The sequence below is a fragment of the Sminthopsis crassicaudata genome, chromosome 1, assembly GCF_048593235.1.
Source record: "Sminthopsis crassicaudata isolate SCR6 chromosome 1, ASM4859323v1, whole genome shotgun sequence".
Classification (NCBI taxonomy): domain Eukaryota; kingdom Metazoa; phylum Chordata; class Mammalia; order Dasyuromorphia; family Dasyuridae; genus Sminthopsis; species Sminthopsis crassicaudata.
Genome location: NC_133617.1, coordinates 543,650,309 through 543,671,293, shown reverse-complemented (window position 1 = coordinate 543,671,293; position 20,985 = coordinate 543,650,309). Strand labels below are relative to the sequence as shown.

At 35.4% G+C, this 20,985-nt stretch overlaps 2 protein-coding genes across 2 annotated transcripts in view; one reads left to right on the top strand and one right to left on the bottom strand.

Moving 5' to 3' along the window:
• Positions 1–4,744, bottom strand: part of LOC141550862 (fibrillin-2-like) — a 120,424-nt gene extending 115,680 nt beyond the window's left edge. The window contains 3 exon segments of the mRNA XM_074281944.1: positions 510–635; positions 3,465–3,587; positions 4,401–4,744. Of these exon segments, the coding sequence (XP_074138045.1) occupies positions 510–635; positions 3,465–3,587; positions 4,401–4,422 (271 nt within the window). The 5' untranslated portion in view covers positions 4,423–4,744.
• Positions 4,745–8,420: 3,676 nt separating this feature from the next.
• Positions 8,421–20,985, top strand: part of TMEM232 (transmembrane protein 232) — a 185,910-nt gene continuing 173,345 nt past the window's right edge. Inside the window, exons 1-2 of the mRNA XM_074281948.1 lie at positions 8,421–8,510; positions 19,322–19,393. The gene's annotated coding sequence lies outside the window, so the exon portion shown is untranslated. The remainder of the gene's footprint in view (positions 8,511–19,321; positions 19,394–20,985) is intronic.

Here is a 20,985-nt window from a genome sequence, read left to right as displayed (position 1 = left end):
CTAGCATATTCATTTGGTTAAGTTTTTCCCCATTTCTCCAAGATTAAAGAAATCAGGAACATAAATAGAAAGATCAAGTTAATAAAAAGTACATTCTTGGATGTTTAGACCTATAACTTCAAAGCAAAGAAAGGAACCATGCTGCCTTGCAGAGCTATTTACTTCAAAAAATTAAAACTTCATTTTTAGTTAGTAAACTCAAAGCAAAAGTAAACTGTCTAAATTTAAATACTTCATTAAACAAAAAACAATGAAAATATAAAAAATTATCCAAAAAAGGACTAAAGAGAGATATAGTAAAAAGATTCTCATGGTTTCTTATTACAAAGGATAACCATGCAACACAAGACAAACATGTTTATAAAATATTCTGAGATCACAGTGACTTAGAATTATAATTGTTTCTCATAGCTCTCCATTTTTAATGAAATAGCTTGTTTTCTTTAGTGGCAAGAACTCCTTTTATTGACTTAAAGAATTTTAAAGACACTGATGCTCCTCCTTCTTACCCATACAGTCTTGTCTGTCTGGAGTTGTTTGATATCCAGGATTACAAGCACACTGGTATGATGCAATCATGTTCACACACTTTCCATTTCTACATAGATTATCACTCAGAAAACATTCGTTTACATCTACAAAAGAAAAAAAATGTTTCTGTGGCTGAACATTGCACAATTAATTAACTAAAAAGAATCACTAAGAACTGCATAAGAATTCCATAATTCATGTAATTTTCGTTTTTCTTTTTAAATAATATTTTGTTTTTCTTTAAATAGTATTTTGTTTTACCAATTACATGTAAAGATACTTTTTAATATTCATTTTTGTAAGATTATGAGGTACAAATGTTCTCTTCTCTCTCACCAACTTTTTCCCCCAAGATCTCAAGCAATATGATATAGGTTGTACATCTACAATCATTTAAAACATTTCTATATTAGTCATGTTGTGAAAGAAAAATAAGAATAAAAGAGAAAAAACACAAGAAAGAAATGGAAAACAACTTTTTCAAAGGTGAAAATAGTATGCTTTGATCTACATTCAGTCTCCATAGTTTTTTCTCTGGATGTAGATGGTATTTCCTATTCCCATCTATTGGAATTATCTTGGATCAACGTATTGCTGAGAGGAGTTAAATCTGTCATAGTTGAACATCACATAATCTTGTTGTTATATACAATGTTCTCTGGTTTTGCTCATTTCACTCAGCACCAGTTCATATAAATCTTGCCAGGTTTGTCTGAAATCAGCTTGTTCATCTTATAATAAATCGTATTTCATTCCACTCATATACCATAACTTATTTGGCTGTTCTCTAATTAATCTAATTAATGGGTATCTACTCAATTTCTAATTCCTTGCCAGCACAAAAAGAGCTGCTACAAACATTTTTGCACATCTAAGTCCTTTCTGCTCTCTCATGATCTCTTTGGAATACAAACCCAGTACTAACACTGCTATATCAAAGGGTATTTATAGCCCTTTGAGCATTGCTTTCCAAAATGTCTGGATCAGTTCATAACTTCATCAACAATGAATTAATGTTCCAGTTTTCCCACATCCTCTCCAACATTCATCATTATCTTTTCCTGTCATCTTAGCCAGTTTGATAGGTGTGAGGTAGTATCTCAGAGTTGTTTTAATTCTCATATTAAGTCACTTTTTTAAAGATAAAAGTTATAATGAAAGGATGCTATTTTTTTTTCTTTACATTTGCTCATGTGTGTTTTTTACAAAGTATTTAAACCCTTAGATATTCTGAATTATTATGTAGGTTAGATTTAATGGTTATGGTATGTTGAAGACAGAGAAATCTAAAAGAGTGTTTTTTCACTTATGCTTCCCCACACACACACTTAATTAGGGGAAATGCATTTGTAGTGCACAAAAAGAGACAGGAAAAGATAGGAAAGTAGCAACTCTGTATTTGGGCATATAGTATTTAATTATTTTTCTATCCTTTTGCCTTTGAGAAATCTTTCTGCTCATCTTGTTAGCTGACTATAAAGTATGGATGGAATGCTGAGCCTCCACAAATTATGCCCCCTGAAGATAATATTTACTAGTGACTAAGATTAATGCTGCAGAGTTCATTGATATTAATTTTGAATCAAACAGATAACTTGACCAAGTAGAGAAAAAGGGAGGACAGTTGCTCTTTTGGTGTTTCCCTTGATTTACTTTGAAGTAATCTAGGACTCCAAGAGTTCCAAATTTGGGCACATATAACCCTTTCCTTAATCCCTCCAATACTAAGTACGAGGAGTTTAGAATGTTTAGAGGCAAGGGAGCTCCATGCACAAATTCTTAATTTGCTTTTGATATGGAAGGAATCTTAGATTTTCTATTTTAAAAAATATATGTCCTAAGCAATATTTCACATTCTTTTAAGTAAATATGGAACCCTGGCAGCATGATCATATTAAGTTGTTCTGCTCAACAGTGGAGGGATATTTGTAGGCTTAGTGCCCTCTAGTGGCCACTTGAGATAATGCAAGCTTTTAACAGTCAGGAGAGAGACTACTTGGTAATTTGAGAAGGCCACTTGGTGAATAATTTAGATATTATTCTCCCTTGCTGGAGTTAAGACGAACAGCACACAAAATAATGTAAACTGCTAATGGGATATATCAGTGCCCTAAGTATCACGTGTATGTACGTGTGTGGGTATTCTTATTTCTTATAACAACTAAAAGTCAGCATGGAAACTGAGTAGAAGAAACCAAAGGCAATACACATATGCATACAAAATTCTTAACTATAATAATAAAGACTGATAAATTTAGAAATTGTCATATTGCCAGGGAAAGGAAGAGAATAATAATTTATTAAATGCTTATGTGATAGGTACTTTGCTAAGCATTTCACAAATATTATCTTACTTAGATTTAATGGAGTAGGGATGGCAAGGAAGAATTTTTATGTGTATGCATATGTGGGTATGTAAGATCAAAAGGGTGTGAGCAAATAGATACTTGAAAATAGATGTCTTTTCTCCTAGTAGCTGGACCTTTTGAATTTGTATACATTACACATGTGCTATTTTCCCCCAATAAAACTATAATGACTGAAATTTGTTTGTTTTACTGCCTGGTACTGTATATGATATCAGATAAAATCAATTGTAATCTGAATATAGATGTAGTAGGGATCAATTAATAAAATCGAAAATATGAAGGTTCTTTTATAAATAGAAAAGTTAAGTTTTAGAACTAATAGGGACTTAAGACGCATCTGGTCCAATTTATCAGTATATGAGGAAACTGATGTCCAGAATGATTAAATGATTTGCCTATGGTAACAAATATTAGTCTTTCTTCCTAGGCCAAAACCAGGTTTCCTAAAACCTAATCTTAATTTAATGAGAGAAATTTGGGCAACAAATAATATAATTGTGGGAAGCCTTATTTTCTTTTTACAATTTATTTAATTCTGCAGACACAAATTAGAGATAAACTCACCCACACAATTCTGATGTGATGATAGTTCATGTCCAAGTGAGCAGTCACATTCAAAGTTCCCTTCTGCGTTCACATCATTTCCACCTCTACAAAGTAGAGAGTTATGTTCACATTCATTAATGTCTGAAAGATAAATATATTATCTATTAAGTGAATTTTAGAAAAATGGTAAAGAATGGGAAAACAATTATCTGAAAATGAGTGAACATCACAAATAAATGAGATTTTCTCTTATGATAGGCCCTCTATCTTCTAATATAGTATTAGAAGAATCTAGTAACTAGTCAAAAGTTTTAGTACAACTCAAAATTATTAAACTATTAAGTAGTTTAGTAGTTTGAGAAAGGAAAGTGGTGGTAAAGAAAAAAGGTATTATAGACTAGATAAAAATTAGGCAGCATTTACATATCACAGATTATTTTAAAAAACAGATTGTTTTATTTTAATGTTAAATTTCAGATTTACTAAATGAATTTCAAGTTTTAAGAACATAAATTACTATCCAACAAATATTCACTTTAGAGGTCAGATTAAACATCAATATATAAATGTGTAATTCACAACATCCTGAAAAGTAGGTTAAAATTCTATATAATTAGAGCTGCAATAATAAAAAATTGAAGGTGTCATAAACTTTGGGACAAGTAATAATTGCTATAAAATATCATAAATTTTAATACAAAATTGTGTGAATCTAGTTTATTGATTTTAGATCTTCATGAATACAATCTCTTATCATTAATTTACTACTATTGAGATGTCAAGAATTTTCAGTGAACTAAGAGTAATAATAATGAACATATTTTTTGTTTCATCAATTTGTTACATCTTGGTCCACAGCTATGTTGCAAGCATTCTCTGAGATAGGCATGGACCAAGATAATGAGTCTATGCTACATTTGCTTCAAATTTTGAGAGCAAGCTAACCATACTTACCCATACAGTTCTTCATCATCATGAACCCGCTTTCATAGCCTTCAAAACACTCACATTTAAAACTGCCTGGAGTATTGACACAAGTACAACTTCCACAAAGGTCAGGGGAAATCTTGCATTCATCAATGTCTGATTTTAAAGAATTAAATAGACTGAAGTGAGCAAGAGTTAAAGTGTGAGGTTTCAGGGAAAGGGTGATTTTTTAAGGGAAAAGTATAGCTCATTTGAAATGTCAGAAAAGTCTGTGTCATATAGGACAAAGATTTGTTCAGATGAACAGCAACAGAGGGGATCAGGGGAGCTGAGCCTGGGGTTCATTCTTCTTCCCAACTGCCAAAACTGTCACTGGCAACTGGCAGAGGTACCTTTCTGTAGTCAGAATTCTGGAACCAAATGGGTAGTGTTTTTTTGTTTTGTTTTGTTTTTAATAGACTTTATGTCTTCCTGGATTGAAAATGACAAAACATTAAGTGCCTTTAACAAGTTTAGCTAAGGTGATGGCAGTCAAAGTCAGATGTTATATTGAGACCCTTCATAAAGCTTTTGAGAAATCCACTGTGTTGGCTACAACAGCTAAAATGCCTGTCTAATTGGGAACAGTTAAAGATGAGGATCCTAAGAGCAGAGATATAATGTAACTCCTACACAAGGGTATATAGAGTCAAAAGAGAAGACTCATTTTTCTCTTTAGTCTCTCTTTAGTCCAAAATGGTATCAGTCTCATCTTCAAAAATGATGACAATGAACTTTATTTATTTATTGCTGTTACTAATCTATAATATAATTGGTAACACTGAAATTTACATTCTTTAAAAACATGAGTTACCATACTTGCTAACTGGATGAGATCAATTAAGTTGTAGCTACTAAGTTGTAGCTACTCTGTATCTATATGCAGCAGATAAAGAACTTTACGTAAAGAGAATCTGTAATCTGATAAAATATTGGTAAATGATAAAAAGTAAGCAAATACATTTTTGAAAGCAGAAAAAAACTATGTTGAATAGATTCTGAATTCAGCTGCTATGATATTTTGTTTCCATTTTAAAATACTTCTCAAAGGGTTTGATCATTGGGCCTTAAAAAAATCTTATATCATAATATGCATTCCTTATGTGATAAATGGACCCCAAGATGGAGTAACAAAACAGTTTGTTTTCCAGAGGGCTAGAATTCTGAGAATAATTAACAAAGTCGCTTAACAAGTAGATCCAACCAATCAGAAATGGTTCAACCACAGTCTTACCACAGACCCCCACCTTCAGGCTCAAACTAGTTGGAGTCAATGACCTGGCAAAGGTAAATGGGAAATGAGCGTGCTTAATAGGCCAGTAGGAACAGTTTTCCACCTCTTTGAATGTTGGATGCATGACAAGAGAGGGGGAACATATTTAGGAGGGAATGTAGAAGGCAGAGAGGGAAATGTTGTTAGTCAGCAGAATACTGAATAATTGCAAATGACTAGGAGGAGATTGGGTGGTAAATGCGAGGGGTTTGGTTAATAAAAGCACACTTTCCCTGCTGTATCAGCACACTCCTCCACCAAAAGAATGGACTGTTTTCCTTCAGGAACTCACTGGATACTTCTTCACTTATTCCAGAGACTTTTCATCATTTGGGGGAGGGGTCAGACCTCTGGCCATGGTCATAAAAATAATTTAAAATAACTTTTGAGCATTCTTGCTAGGAAACCTTCATTTTTTCTTTTTTCTTCATTTATTTCTTCAGTGACAAATATTACTTAAACTATATAAATAAACCATTGTCAGTTAAAATTAGAAGGGAAATCAGTTAAGTGAGGGGAGGGAATCTTTGCAATGATACTTTTTCATAAAGATACTGTAACCTACAAAATATTTTAAAAACTGATTTAAATTTAGAAGATAAGTGTTTGAAGGCAATGAACAGGAAATCAAAGAAAGAAATCCAATCTATCAATAATCTATTCAAATATTAGAGACAAGCAAATCTGTGGTTTTATCTTATACTCATCAGGTTGGCAAAATTAATAATGATAAAAAAAATTATCTCTCCAACAGTGTTGGAGAGACTGTTGGAACATAGGTAGACCAATGCATTGTTGATAGATCTTTGAATTTGTCCAACCATTCCAGAAAGCAATTTAGAGCTGTATTCAAAAAATTACTGAACTTTATTTAATTACCTTTGATCACCTCATATATAGGTTTGTACCTTGAACCAATCAGATGAAAAGGAAAATTACTCATATGTATGAAAATTGTGTAGTTATTTTTTGTTATACCAAAGAACTGGAAAATAAAAAAGATGTCCATCAACTGGGAAATAACTAAAAAAAATTATAGCATTTAGAAAAAATAGAATATTATTGTGCTATAAAATATGATGAAAAAGTTATATGAACTGAAGCAGAGTGAAATGACTAGAACAAAAAGAATTATTTATATAGTTTAAAATGAAAATGAAAAATAATATTGAAAGACTTAAGAACATTGATCAACAATTACAGAAAACAGATAATAAAGCATGCTATTAATCTTTTGACAGATGCAGAATAAGACGTATATTTCAATGTGACCAAAGTCAGTAAACATTTATCAAATAGCTACTATATGTCAGGCACTGTGCTATGCATTGGGGATACAAAGAAAGTTAAAAATCATACTCTTCCCTCAAAGAGTTTACAATCTAAAGGAGGAGATAATAAGCAAATAGCTATGAACAAACACAATAGATGCAGGATAAATTTGAAATAATTAACAGAGTGAAAACATTAGAATTGTTGGGGAAAACTTCCTGTAAAAGGTAGAATTTTAGCTGAGGCTTGAAGGAATCCAGGGAAACCAAGAAAAGGTGAGGCAGAGGGAAGACCTTCCATGCATGGAGGTCAACCAATGAAAATGCCCAGTGTAATGGAGTATCTTGTGTGAGGAACATTAAGAAAGCTGATGTCACTAGGCCAATGTGTACATGGGAGTGAAATGGATATAAGGTATAAGAAAACTGAACAACTGATGGAAGAGTCCAGGATGTTATGGATGGCTTAGGATCTATATTTGATACTAGGGATGAACCATGGATTTTACTAAGGTCATAATGTGTGACCACAGTGTTCAACTACTGAAAGATATTGTTCTCATCTGCAAGTGGTGTGGGTGTGTGGGTGGTAAAGTCTTCAGATGCTTCAAGTAGATACCCCCCTAACTTACGAAATGGTTTGAGGCCTATGGGTTACTCTCTGTCTGGTTTAGCTTATATGTTGACATTGTTTAAAAGGATGTGGCATGTGGATGTGGCATGTGGCTCCTGTTCATGCTACAGTTTCTTGGAGCCCCAGATGACAACTTAGTGCCAAGTGAACACTCCAAGGGGATGAACAGTCCTGAAAAAAGCTTGACAAATTCTAAAACCAGAGGTCTTAGTTCTCCTTGAATACTCCAAAATGCTCCATAATATATACTAAGTGCTATACAAGTGCTTAATCCCTTCCCTCTTTTTTTCCTTGGGATATTTGCCTTACAGTTAAATCTCTGAGTCAAAATTTATGATTTTTTCCTCATTTTTATTTGCATAGAAGCAAATAATTTTTCAGGCCCTTAAGCATCTCAGTAGACAAAGTATGGGGTCTGGAGTCAAGAAGACCTAAATTCAAATCTGACCTCAGACCCTTACTAGCTATGATACACTGTGTAATTCACTTAACCCTTTTCCCCTCTGTTTCCTCATCTGTAAAATGAGTTGGAGAAGGAAATGGCAAATAACTCCAGTATCTTTGCCAAGAAAATACCAAATGGAGAAATGAAGAGTAGGACACAACTGAAACAACTGAATAACAACAACAAATTATTTTCCAAAATGGATGTACAAAATATTTATAGCAGCAATTTTTGTAGTGGTTGAGGACTGGAAATTGATGGCCTATAAATTGGGGAATGCCTAAACAAATTGTAGTATATGATTGTAACAGATTATTACTGGGCTTTCAGAAATGATTTCAGAAAAAAATAGATTTGAATTTAGATTTCTTTTTTTTACTTCAGGTTGACAACTCTGTCTACTGAGACACCTAGTAGCCTGGAACATGAATTGATACAAAGTAAAGTGAGCAGAACCAGGAGAACACTCTACATAGTAAGAGCCAATATTGTATGTTGAAGAATCATGAATAACTTAATTATTCTTAGCAATGCAATGATCCTACGCCAGCCTAAATATCTTATATGAAATATGCTATCTGAGAAAAAAGTGATGGAGTCTAAATGCAGATGGAAGCATACTTATTTATAACTTTTTTGTTTTCTGTTACCATATGACTAATATAAAAATATGCTTTGTGTGACTGCATATATAATCTATTTCAAATTGCTTGTCTTCTCAATGAGAGGGGTAGATATGGAGTGAATTTGGAAATCAAAAATTTTTAAATGAATGTTAAAAATTGTTTTTACATGTAATTTGGAAAAATAAAAATATTAAATCACAAAAAAAGAAGAAAAGGAACAGGAAGAAGCAAAATGAAAGGAAAAGAAAAAAAAGAGTGTGTCAGGGAGATGTAGTAACATAAAAAATAAAGTTGGAAAAGTAGGTGATTGGTCAGGTTATGAAGAACTTTAAATGTTAAAAAGAACAATTTGAGTTTTATCCATCAAGTCAATAAACATTTCTTAATTATCTATTATTATGTGCCAGACACTGTGCCAAGTACTAGTGTTATAGAGCTGAAAAGGACAGTCTCTGTCCCCAAGGTTTCCACATTGTAATGAGGGAGAAAGCACACAAATGAGTATGTTACAAGATATATAGAAGATAAATAGGAAATAATTAAAAGAAGGAAGGCAGTAAAATTAAGAGGGGTAGAAGAGGGGATTCTAGTAGATGAGATTTTATTTGGAATTTGAAGAAAGTTAAAGAAAACAGAGATAAAGGAGACTATTTTAGACAAGGACAATCAGAGAAACTGTTCAGAGATGAGAGATACAGTTGAGGTATAGCAAGGAGGCCAGTGTCATTGTAGTGAAAGAGTATATGTTGGAGAGTAAGGTGAAAGAAGACTAGAAAGGCAGAGGAGGGTTATGAAGAATTGTGAATGTCCCAAAGAAATCTTGTATTTATTCTTGAAAATGACAGGTAACTATTGGAATTTATTAAATTGGGATATAATATGACTAGAGTTACATTTTTGGAAAATCAGTTTGATGGCTTAGTAGAGGATTAACTGGAATTGAAAGAGACTTGAGGCAGGCAGCTCCAGTGGCAGAATATTGAAATATTCTAAACTTGAGTTAATAATGGTCTGCATCATGATAGTAGCATTATCAAAGAAAAGAAGGCAGCATATCCAAAAAATGTTGCAAAAATGAAATTGATAGACTTTAGCACAAATTAGATAGAGAAAGTAATGAATAGTGAGAAGTTGAGGATGGCACCTAGGATGTGGATTAGAAAGATAGTAAATTACATAGGAAGCTGGCCTTAGAAAGGTAATAAATTCAGTTTTGCACATATGGTTAGTTTAAGATTCTAAAAGACAACTAGACCTTTCATATGTCTGAAAGACAACTGGACCTGCAAAACAGAAGTCAGCAGGGAGATTAGGTGGGATAGATTCAAGGATCATTAACACAGAGATATTAAGTCCAAGAAAATTTATGAGAAGACTAAGTCAAGTATTATAGAGGGGGAAAGAGAAAAATGCTGAAAACAGAATCCTTTGGAATACCTATATTTAGAGGGCATTATCCAGACTGAGATATAGCAAAGGAGATTGACAAAGAGCAGTCTGATATATAAGAGGAGAACCAGGAAAAGAGTCATATCTACAAAAACTGTAGAGAAGAGAATGTGAAATAGAAGGGAGTATTCAATATTGTCAAAGGCAACAGAGAAGACAAGGACAATGAGGATTAAGAAAAGGTCATAGGTGTGGCTATTAAAAGGTCATTGGATACTTTGGAGAGAGAAATTTCAGTGAAATGAAGAGGTTAGAAACTAGATTGTAAAGGATTTAGAAGAAAGAGAGAAGAGAGAAAGTGAAATTACCTACTATAGATTGACTTTTCAAGGAGTTTGTCTACAAAAGGCAGAAAAGATATGACGATATTTAGTAAAAACAGGAGAATAAAGTGAGGGATTTTTGAGAATGGAGAAGAGGATTCTGGAAAGATCAGAAAATCCAAGCTGTCCAGATTTGCATCACAAACAAAACAAAAGAGCACCTCAGGGTGAAGAGGGAAGGTGGAAATAAACAAGAATTGGGGCATAACAGTGGTTCTCCTGGGACAACCAAAGAAGATCTCCAGGATTGAGAGTTGGCCAAAGAGAAGTGTAAACACCTCAAGATGCACTCAGGCAAGCCCTGGGGCTACCTGGTTTGAGAGATAGCTTCAGGCTCAAACTCAAGGGGTTAGAGGTGAGGGGTGTGGGAGAAAAGCTACCATTATCTCTAATGGGGAATCTACCAGAAGTTTTTCCAATAAGATCAGGTGTGAAACAGACTATCACTCCTTTGATTTCAAGATTATTCTAGAATTTTTAGCTATAACAATAATATAACAACAATATAAACATTTTTTAAAATCATAAATCATAAAATTTTCTATTTGTTATCGCTAAAACCTAGTAAGAAGAGATAGGAAGAGAAATTTTATTTAAAACCACTGCAGACAATATAAAATATTGGGAGTCCAGCTGCCAATACAAATCCAGGAACTATATGAACATAATTAAAAAACATTTTCATGCAATTAATGACATATATAAACAAGTGAAAAAAATAATTGCACATGAGTAGGCCAAACCAATAGAATCAAAATGAATTCTACCTAAATGATTTATTTGGTGACATGTCATTCAAACTGCCAAAGAATTGTTTTTTTGAGATAAATAAAACTATAACAAAATTAATTTGAAAAAAAAAAACAAAAACAAAAACAAAAGGTCAAGCATATCAAGAGAATCAATGAAAAAAAGGTGAAGGAAGATTTCAAACTATTTTACAAAGTGGTAATCCTCAAAAAAAATTTGGTACTGACTAAGAAACACAATGCTAAATCAGGAATAGTTTTATTTCACAAAATGCAGTAGTAAATGACCATAATAATCAAGTTTTTATTAAACTTAAAGATTCATGCTTTCGAACGAAGAGCTTGTAATTTAACAGAAATTGATGGGAAAACTAGAGAACAGTTTGGAAACTATAGATAGTGGAGCACAGGTTTTAGAATCAGGAAAATTCATTTTCATGAATTATATATAAACTGTGGGACCTTGGATATCACCAACCTTCTCTGCCTCAGTTCCTTATCTGTAAAATGAAATGGATAAAGAAATGACAAATTATTCCAGTACATTGCCATGAAAATCCTAAATGAGCTCACAAAGAATGGGCCCAACTGAACAATAAGAAAAGTGTAGACTAACATCCCACATCACAAGATATGCTCAAAACGGATATATGTTTTAGATATAAAGGGCCGTATGGTAAGGGAAGATAGAAAAATTTATCTGCTAGATCTATGACCAAATAAGAAAAGAGGCATGATAAGTAAAATGGATAATTTGATTATATGAAAATCAAAAGTTTTACGCAAACAAAACCAATTCAGTCAAAATTAGAAGGAAAGTAAGAAATGAAAATAATGTTTATAGTAAGTAAATTTTATAAAGGCTTCATTTATCAGACATATAAAGAACTGAGTTAATTTATTTAAAAAAGCCATTCTGCAATTGATAAATAGTTAAAAAGATATGAACATGCAATTATCAGAAGGAAAAAATAAAGCTATCAATAGTCTTATGGGGGAAAATGCTCTGAATCATTATTGATTAGACACATGGAAAATAAAACAACTCTGAGGTGCCATCACACATCTATTCAATTGGTTAATATGACAGAAAAGAAAAATAACAAATGTTGGAAGAGTTGTGAAAAATATGGATACTGATACACTGTCATCGAAGTTGTAAACTACTCCAACTCTTCTGGAAAACAATTTGGAACTACATCCAAAGGGCTATAAAATTGTTCATACCCTTTGACTTTAATATGTCTTTTAGCCTATATCTCAAATATTCTCCCCCCCCCCACCGAGGCTGGGGTTAAGTGACTTGCCCAGGATCACACAGCTAGGAAGTGTTAAGTGTCTGAGACCAAAGTTGAACTCAGGTCCTCCTGAATTCAAGGCTGGTGCTCTATCCACTGGGTTATCTAACTGCCCCTCAAATATTCTTTAACATAGTAATGCTAATACTAGGTTTATATCCCAAAGTAATCAAAGAAAAGAAGAAAAAAAAAAAAAGACCTACATGTTAAAAATATAACTAGAAGTTCTTTTTCTGAAAAAGTATTGGGAAATTTTGCAAATGTCCATCACTTGAGGAATGGCTAAAAAAGTTCTGCTATAAAATTATTCTGGAATTCTACTGTACTATCAACAATGATGAATAGGCTGATTTCAGAAAGACCTGGGAAGACATATGTTAGCTGATATAAAATGAAGTGAAAACCACCAATATGTGTATATGTATATGTGTGTATGTGTGTATAGTATATAATAATAGCAAGATTAATGATAGTTAACTGTGAATCAAAATAGTTCCAAAGGGACCCACACCTAACACCACATACTAAGATAAGGTCTAAATGGGTTCATGATTTAGACATAAAGAATGATATTATAAGCAAATTAGAAGAACAAAGGATAGTTTACCTCTCATATCTGTGGAGAAGAAAGGAATCTATGTCCAAAGAAGAACTGGAAGGTATAGTTGAATACCAAATAGATAATTTTGATTATATTAAGTTTAAAAAGTTTTTATATCAACAAAACTAATGCAGACAAAATTAGAAGAAAAACAATAAATTGGGAAAACATTTTTACATTTAAGGGTTCTGATAAAGGACTCATTTCTAAAATATATAGAGAATTGACTCATTTATAAGAACTACAATTGATAAATGATCAAAGGATATGAACAAAATTTTCAGATGAAGAAATTAAAACCCTTTATAATTATATGAAATGATGCCCTAAATCACTCTTGATCAGAAAAATGCAAATGAAGACAACTCTGAGACACAACTACACACCCCTTAGATTAGCTAAGATGACAGGAAAAGATAATGATCAGTGTTGGAGGGGATGTGGGAAAGCTGGGAAACTGATATATTATTGGTGGAACTGCAAACAGATTCGGCCATTCTGGAGAGCGATTTGGAACTATGCTCAAAAAATTATCAAACTGCGCATACCCTTTGAGCCAGCAATATTTCTATTGAGCTTATATTCCAAAGAGATCTTAAAAGAGGGAAAGGAACCCACATTGCAAAAATGTTTGTGGCAGCCCTTTTTGTAGTGGCAAGAAACCGGAAATTGAGTGGATGCCCATCAGTTGGAGAATGGCTGAATAAGTTATGGTATATGAATGTTATGGAATATTATTGTTCTATAAGAAACAATCAGGAGGATGATTTTAGGGAAGTCTGGAGAGATTTACATAAGCTGATAAGAAGTAAAATGAGCAGAACCTGGAGATCATTATATGTTAGGATTACTAAGTGAGAACTGAGGTTGTCTGGACAGTGACAAGGTGAGAATTCAGGTTTTCTGGATAATTACAAGGTGAGAACTCAGGTTGACTTGATAGAAGGAGCAAGCCCATTGGCTGAAGTGGTTCTTCCCAGAAGCCCTTGCATTATCCCACGCCCATTCTCTAGGAGGATAAAAAGAGACAGCACTGGGCGCAGAGAGCAGATCGGCCTGGAGAAGGATAAGAGCTGGAGGAGATTCAGAGCCAGGATTCAAGAAGGAAGACTCTGAATTGCATCAGGCTTGACGGGGCTCTCTGCAGGAAGGGAAGTCACTTCTTTGGACAAGAGTTAACAGCAACTGCCTGGAGACAACGGTTCGTTACAGGAAGAAGAATCTGTCGGAGAGATTTGAGTAGAAGACACAGCAGATCTCTTCCCAGAGAGCGATCCAGCAGCTTCTGGAGACGACAGCTCGTTACAATTGGCGTCCACACGTGGGGCAAGGACTTTTGCTTATTTCTGACAAGAGGAGCTAGACCAGACCTTCGCAATTTGGCGCCCGAACAGGGACAGACACAGTCCTGATTCCAGTGGAAAAGCTTCCGATCTAGATCTCAGTCTCTCTGACCCAGAACCGTGAGTAACGAGGAAACTTTGTTAAAGATTAAGTGAGCGTGCTAATAGATAAATAAGGAACTTAACTTGTTAAGGGCTAAACCAGGAATCTCTTATAGCTGAAATGGGGCAGATGTTAGCTATATTCAATCCCTGGACCTCAGCCGACTCATCCCCAGCCCCAGAAGCAACCTCAGCCCTACCCCCATTCAGGAGTGGTACTATAGAGAGTATAATCAAGATAATTGAGGAGCAGAGTTTACTTGTAACCTGGGTACAGATTGCTAAACTCTTGGCTGCATTAAGACACACATCCCCTTGGTTCTTAGAGGAAGAAAAGATAGATGTAGATAAATGGAAGCTAGTGGGATATGAAATGAAAGAATTTCAAGCAAAAAATGGGCCTCGTTCAATTTCTGCAGAAGTATTTTATATCTACAACATAGTTCAATTAGCCTTAAACTATCAAGCAAGTTGTAGGAAAAGGAAAAGTTCTAAAAATGAACAGAGGAGGAAGTGTGAGGAAAAAAGGAAAGATCAAGATCTTTCCCTAGAGCAAGAGGATTTAAATGAGGAATTATGGTATGATTCTCTTGAAGAAGCTTCAACCCTGCCTAGAGAACAGATTATTGACAGGCCCACATCAACCCCACCTTCAGAGATGGAGGAAGAAAGAGGGGAAGAGGCAGAAACACAAACAGAATTGCCTGTGAAGAAGCCTAAGCCTATGACAAGATTAGAAAAAGCATTGGTTAAAGCTAAGAGAGAAGGACAGGATATAAGTGATTTTATACATGCATATCCTGTGATTGAAAATACTGACTCTGTAGGTAAAAAAAGGAGAAGATATGCACCTTTAGATTTGAATAAAATTAAGGATTTGAAAAAAGGTTGTACCCTTTATGGGGCTACATCAGCTTATGTCAAAATGTTACTAGATGGTTTGTCTTATGAAGTCCTAACCCCGAATGATTGGAAATCCATAGCAAGGACATGTCTGGAACCTGGAGAAAATTTATTATGGCTTGCGGAATTTCATGAATTATGTAAAATTCAAGTCAGATGCAATTTGGAAATAGGAGTTAACACACAATTCACTTTTGAGCACTTAGCTGGTGAAGGTCAGTATGGAGAGAATTCAGAACAGATTAATTATACCATGACAATATATGAACAAATTGCTAAGGCTGCAATAAAAGCTTGGGGTGTCCTTCCTGGACAGAAAGATCGTGGAGAGGCTTTCACTAAAATACAGCAAGGTCCCAATGAACCTTTTGCAGATTTTGTGGGACGTTTGCAAACTGCTGTCAAAAGAACTATTGGAGAAAATGCAGCTACAGAAATAATGACCAGACATCTGGCTAAGGAAAATGCCAATGAGATTTGCAAAAGAATTATATGGGGATTAGACAAAGATGCTCCTTTAGAGGAGATCATAAGACGCTGTGCTACAGTGGGAACAAATGCTTTTTATACCCGGACAATGATGAATGTGGAAAGACAGGGTCCCTCCTGGCAAGGGCCTTCTAGAGAAACTCGGCGATGTTTTCAATGTGGAAAAATTGGACATCTAAGAGCTCAGTGTAGATATGGAGATACAGTGAGAAGACAGGGTGAAAGAAGACCTAAAACTCCATGTCCAAAATGCAACAGAGGACTCCATTGGGCATCAGAGTGTAGAATAATTCAGGGAAATGGGATTAGGGGCCCAGGTCCAGGGCCCCAGGCAAAAAAGACTTGGGGCATGATGGCAGCTGATGTTATACCCAAAGAGTCTTTAGAAGGTCAGGACTCTGATTTGATCAACCAGCAGAAAAGCAATCACATGGCAGAACGGGATTACCTGATAAGTGAGCCAAAAGGCAATCAGATTGCAAAAATGGATTACACTTGGGGAGAATACAGGCCTTTTAAACCAACAGGGCTGTATCCAGTGCAAACAATTCCAATGTAATTGCTAGATGATGAGAAGAGATTTAGAAAGTGGTGAATGGAAGGGACCAGATAGGTTAACTGCCTGGGGGAGAGGGTTTGCTTGTATTTCTTCAGCAGGAGAAGGAATCAGATGGGTGCCAACGAGTCGTATTCGCCTTGTCCATCAGAGAGAGACAGAAAAAGAGAAAGACCTCAAAATAAAGGAGAAGATCTAAGAAACATCTTACACCGAAAGAGCATGGCTAATAAAAAGACTGTTAAAGAACTTTAAAAACCAGCAGGAATCATTGGACTTCCTCACACAAGATGAGACTAATGGACAATGGACTTATGGACAGTTATAAATTTTCAATTTATGATTATGTTATATACTTCTAGCATGTGTTACGTTACTATGTTACTATATGCTTATGTAATTTATGTAATTATCTGTAATACTTCCCATATTGATGGATTTATGTTTCAAGGTCATTTATGTAATTATCTGTAATACTTCCCATATTGATGGATTTATGTTTCAAGGTCATGACTGTGCTATGTTCTAAATCAAAAGAAAGGGGGAGATGTTAGGATTACTAAGTGAGAACTGAGGTTGTCTGGACAGTGACAAGGTGAGAATTCAGGTTTTCTGGATAATTACAAGGTGAGAACTCAGGTTGACTTGATAGAAGGAGCAGGCCCATTGGCTGAAGTGGTTCTTCCCAGAAGCCCTTGCATTATCCCACGCCCATTCTCTGGGAGGATAAAAAGAGACAGCACTGGGCGCAGAGAGCAGATCGGCCTGGAGAAGGATAAGAGCTGGAGGAGATTCAGAGCCAGGATTCAAGAAGGAAGACTCTGAATTGCATCAGGCTTGACGGGGCTCTCTGCAGGAAGGGAAGTCACTTCTTTGGACAAGAGTTAACAGCAACTGCCTGGAGACAACGGTTCGTTACAGGAAGAAGAATCTGTCGGAGAGATTTGAGTAGACGACACAGCAGATCTCTTCCCAGAGAGTGATCCGGCAGCTTCTAGAGACCACAGCTCGCTACAATTATACACAACAACATCAATATTGACTACCATCAATTCTGATGAACATGACTCTTTCCAACAATGAGATGATTCAGCCCAGTTCCAATGATCTTGTGATGAAGAGAGCCATCTACACCCAGAGAGAGGACTGTGGGAACTGAATGTGGATCACAATATAACATTCTCACTTTTTTTGATGTTGTTTGCTTGCATTTTGTTTTCTTATTCATTTTCTTTCCTTTTTGATCTTGTGCAACAATAGAATTGTATAAATATGTTTACACATCTGGATTTAACATACATTTTAATATATATAACATAAATTGGATTGCTTGCCATCTAGTGGAGGAGTTGAAAGAAAGGAGGGGAAAATCTGAAACCGCAAGATTATGCAAGGATCAATGATGAAAAATTATCTGGCATATGTTATGAAAATAAAAAGCTTAAAAAAAGAATGTTATGGAAAATATTATTTTTCTTGCTCCATTACCCAGTTGAAGAGAATAAAGGTAAATATCCCTTACTTTCACTACAAAACTCAATCTTTCTTTTTTTCACAAGGTTATTCTTCCTTGTTTGTCTCAATAATACTTTAAAATAAAGAGACAAAGTGTTTATAACTTAAGAAGTCAGATTTTTTTTTTCCCCAACTTTAAGACTTCATTCTCCCTAGGTTGTCAAGCAGCCACATGACTCAGAGGAATGAGCTTTTGGTACTTATTACTATGACAATTTTGCACTTATAATCAATAATCTAAGGAGAAGATATTCCAAACAAACTTACTCTACTTAACATTAAATTTGTTTGTAAAAAATGAAAGGTGAAGGATTTCCATATGAACTATTTTGAAATTATGGAAGACTAATAGGAACAATGGTTATACCAGGAGAATGAGGGAAAGGTCTGAGATCTGGAAAGGAGAAACTCAGTAGGATTAAACCAAGCTAACATTCAAATTCCAGTTGGGTTTAGGGACAGAAATGTCCCAGGAGGAGAGTGTCAGCCTACCCTTTGAGCAAATCCTACTGGCCTTGCCTTCTTGGTTCTCGTGAATGTGGGCGCGGATCCTCTGGAAGGAAACACTGCGCTCTTCTCCAAAAACTCCAAGATACTGTGGATGCTATAAATCTCAGCCGCAAGGAGGACCTGTAGAGACCGATGCGGAGGTTGCTTTCTTAAATGTTGGAGGCGGCTGCTGCAGCTCCTGACGGTAACTGGATCCTGTGTCCAAAATGCCACATACGGCAACTACATAAAACAAAGTTGCAGACAGAGCCACTGTTGTCCCTCTATTCTGAAAAGGGAAAGTGTTGAAACATTAAGGTAGGTGGTAAGACAGTAAAGTGATAAAAAAAAAAAATCCAGTGATTACTTAAATAATAATAATAATAGTAATAAAGTATAGTAATTCCTTCTACTCCAAGAAAAGCAATGCGATTTAGGTCCAGGGTCTTTTTCCTTGAGCTTCCATAAGAGTAGTGAATTGTTTTATAGTGATCTTGCCACCTCATTTGCCGTCGTTTTTCTGAACAGACTCAGAGTAACTCTAATTTAGAAGGAGCAATAAAACGTGAAAGAACCACCACCCAAGGAATAGAAAATAACAAAATACTGATTGCAATCTTGGAATTACTAAACCCCTCCAAAATTCTAAAAAGCTTTAAAAAAAAAATAAAAAGATGCAGACAAGAAGACCCGGGTCATTTAATTTCTTGGCAGTCAATGTTTGCAAACAATATTTGCAAACAAAATAACAATAATAATAATCCTTTGGGAGATTGGAGGGAATGTTCAGAATCGTCTGAATTGCAAAAGAATCCACAAGTGGAATTGTTTTATCTACACTAGGAGGGTCGACAGCTGGAGCAGTGGCAGCGGAAGAACCAAAAGGCTGTAGTGCTTCAAACGCGAAGGAACCAGGTTAGTAATTAAAACACAGGAAGAGGGATGTAAAAAGGTTTAGATCCAAGGCTGATGGTTGTCACTGGGAGGTCGAATATGCAGTTCCAAGCACATGAGATTGAAGGAGAGGTAGAGTGGAGTGATTGGGGGAGGGGAAAAGAAATAAAGAAGAATTAGGAAAGAGGAAAGAGGAAATGAGAGAAATGTGGGAGAAAAGGTGGCTAGAGAAGGAAATCAAAGGAGAGCAAAAAGATTTGGCGGAGAATTGGGAATCTGGAAAAAAATGTCTTCAGAAGGAAGGATGGGTGTACATCTGTGGAAGAGAAAATGATGACTGATAATGAAGCGTTTTAGTAGAGCATGGTTTAGAATAGAATAAGAGACGGAAAATATGCCTGACATTAGGAACAGGAAGAGACAAGCGAAGGTAATTTACTAGTGAACAAAACTGGCAAAGGCAGTAAGAAACCGGCGTAGTAATTCTCTTTAGTCAATTTTCATCTTTCAGCTAGCCTACTAGAGTAGAAGCAACTGTCTCGGAGGTATGGATATGGAGAAGGTGGAGGAGAGACCATCCTAGGAAACCCTTCCTTCCTTCTCGGAGCTACCCTTTCTTGTATTCCAGTTCACAACTCTTCTGCTTGTCTCTTGATTCTGGTTCCTTAATATCGGCATTTTCACTATTTTCAGGCTTTTCCACTGGTTGAAAAGATAGAAAGATGATGAAGGATAGGGGTGGAGGAATATGCGCAGACCGACCAGGAAAGACTCCTGGCTGGATTAAATTCTGCCATGCAGTGCTATTCCCATCCTCTGGCTCCCTAACAAGAGAGCACGGGTCTTTAAGGATTCAAAAAGCCAAAACGCCACTAGAGTGCTGGCATGAGACTCAGAGAAACTCCTAGACAGCGTAATGATTATCTGAAGATTGTAGGCCCCCAAATCTGCTTTGAATTAAATACGTATTCAGACATAAAATGAAAATGGGGAACAGACAACAAATAGTCTATTTCAGTGTAAGATAACTAAAGCATCCAAACCATTACATTCATAGAGGAAGAGAAAATCCAGGAGCATTTGCAAAGAATTCGTTACACCACTAATACTCTATTGCCTTCTGTCATCATAACTCTTACCAGTATCGTTTGCCCTTACTGCATCCTCCACCCCTTAGTATTTTCCTATGCCATCACTTCTGCATTGGCTACTCACCCTTTCCATGTCTCAATTCCTTGGTGAACCTGTTCAACTCGACTCAGTCCTCTTCTACTATATCCTTTGTCCTCTTATTTTATCATTAGTCTTGATCTGCCAGGCCTCAACTTTGAATTATTCACCATTTGCTATCTTCATTCATGTGTGTGTGCACACATGAAACTAGATAAAATCGTCAAACCATGCAAATTTGATCCCTTACAACTTTATTTTCAATTATCCTAAGATTAATTGCAGGGGGCAGCTACGTGGTGCAGTGGATAGAGCACCAGCCTTGAATTCAGGAGGACCCCAGTTCATATCTGATCTCAGGTACTTAACACCTCCTAGCTGTGTGACCCGGGGCAAGTCACTTAACCCCAGCCTCAGGAAAAAAAAAAGAAAAAAAAAAAAGA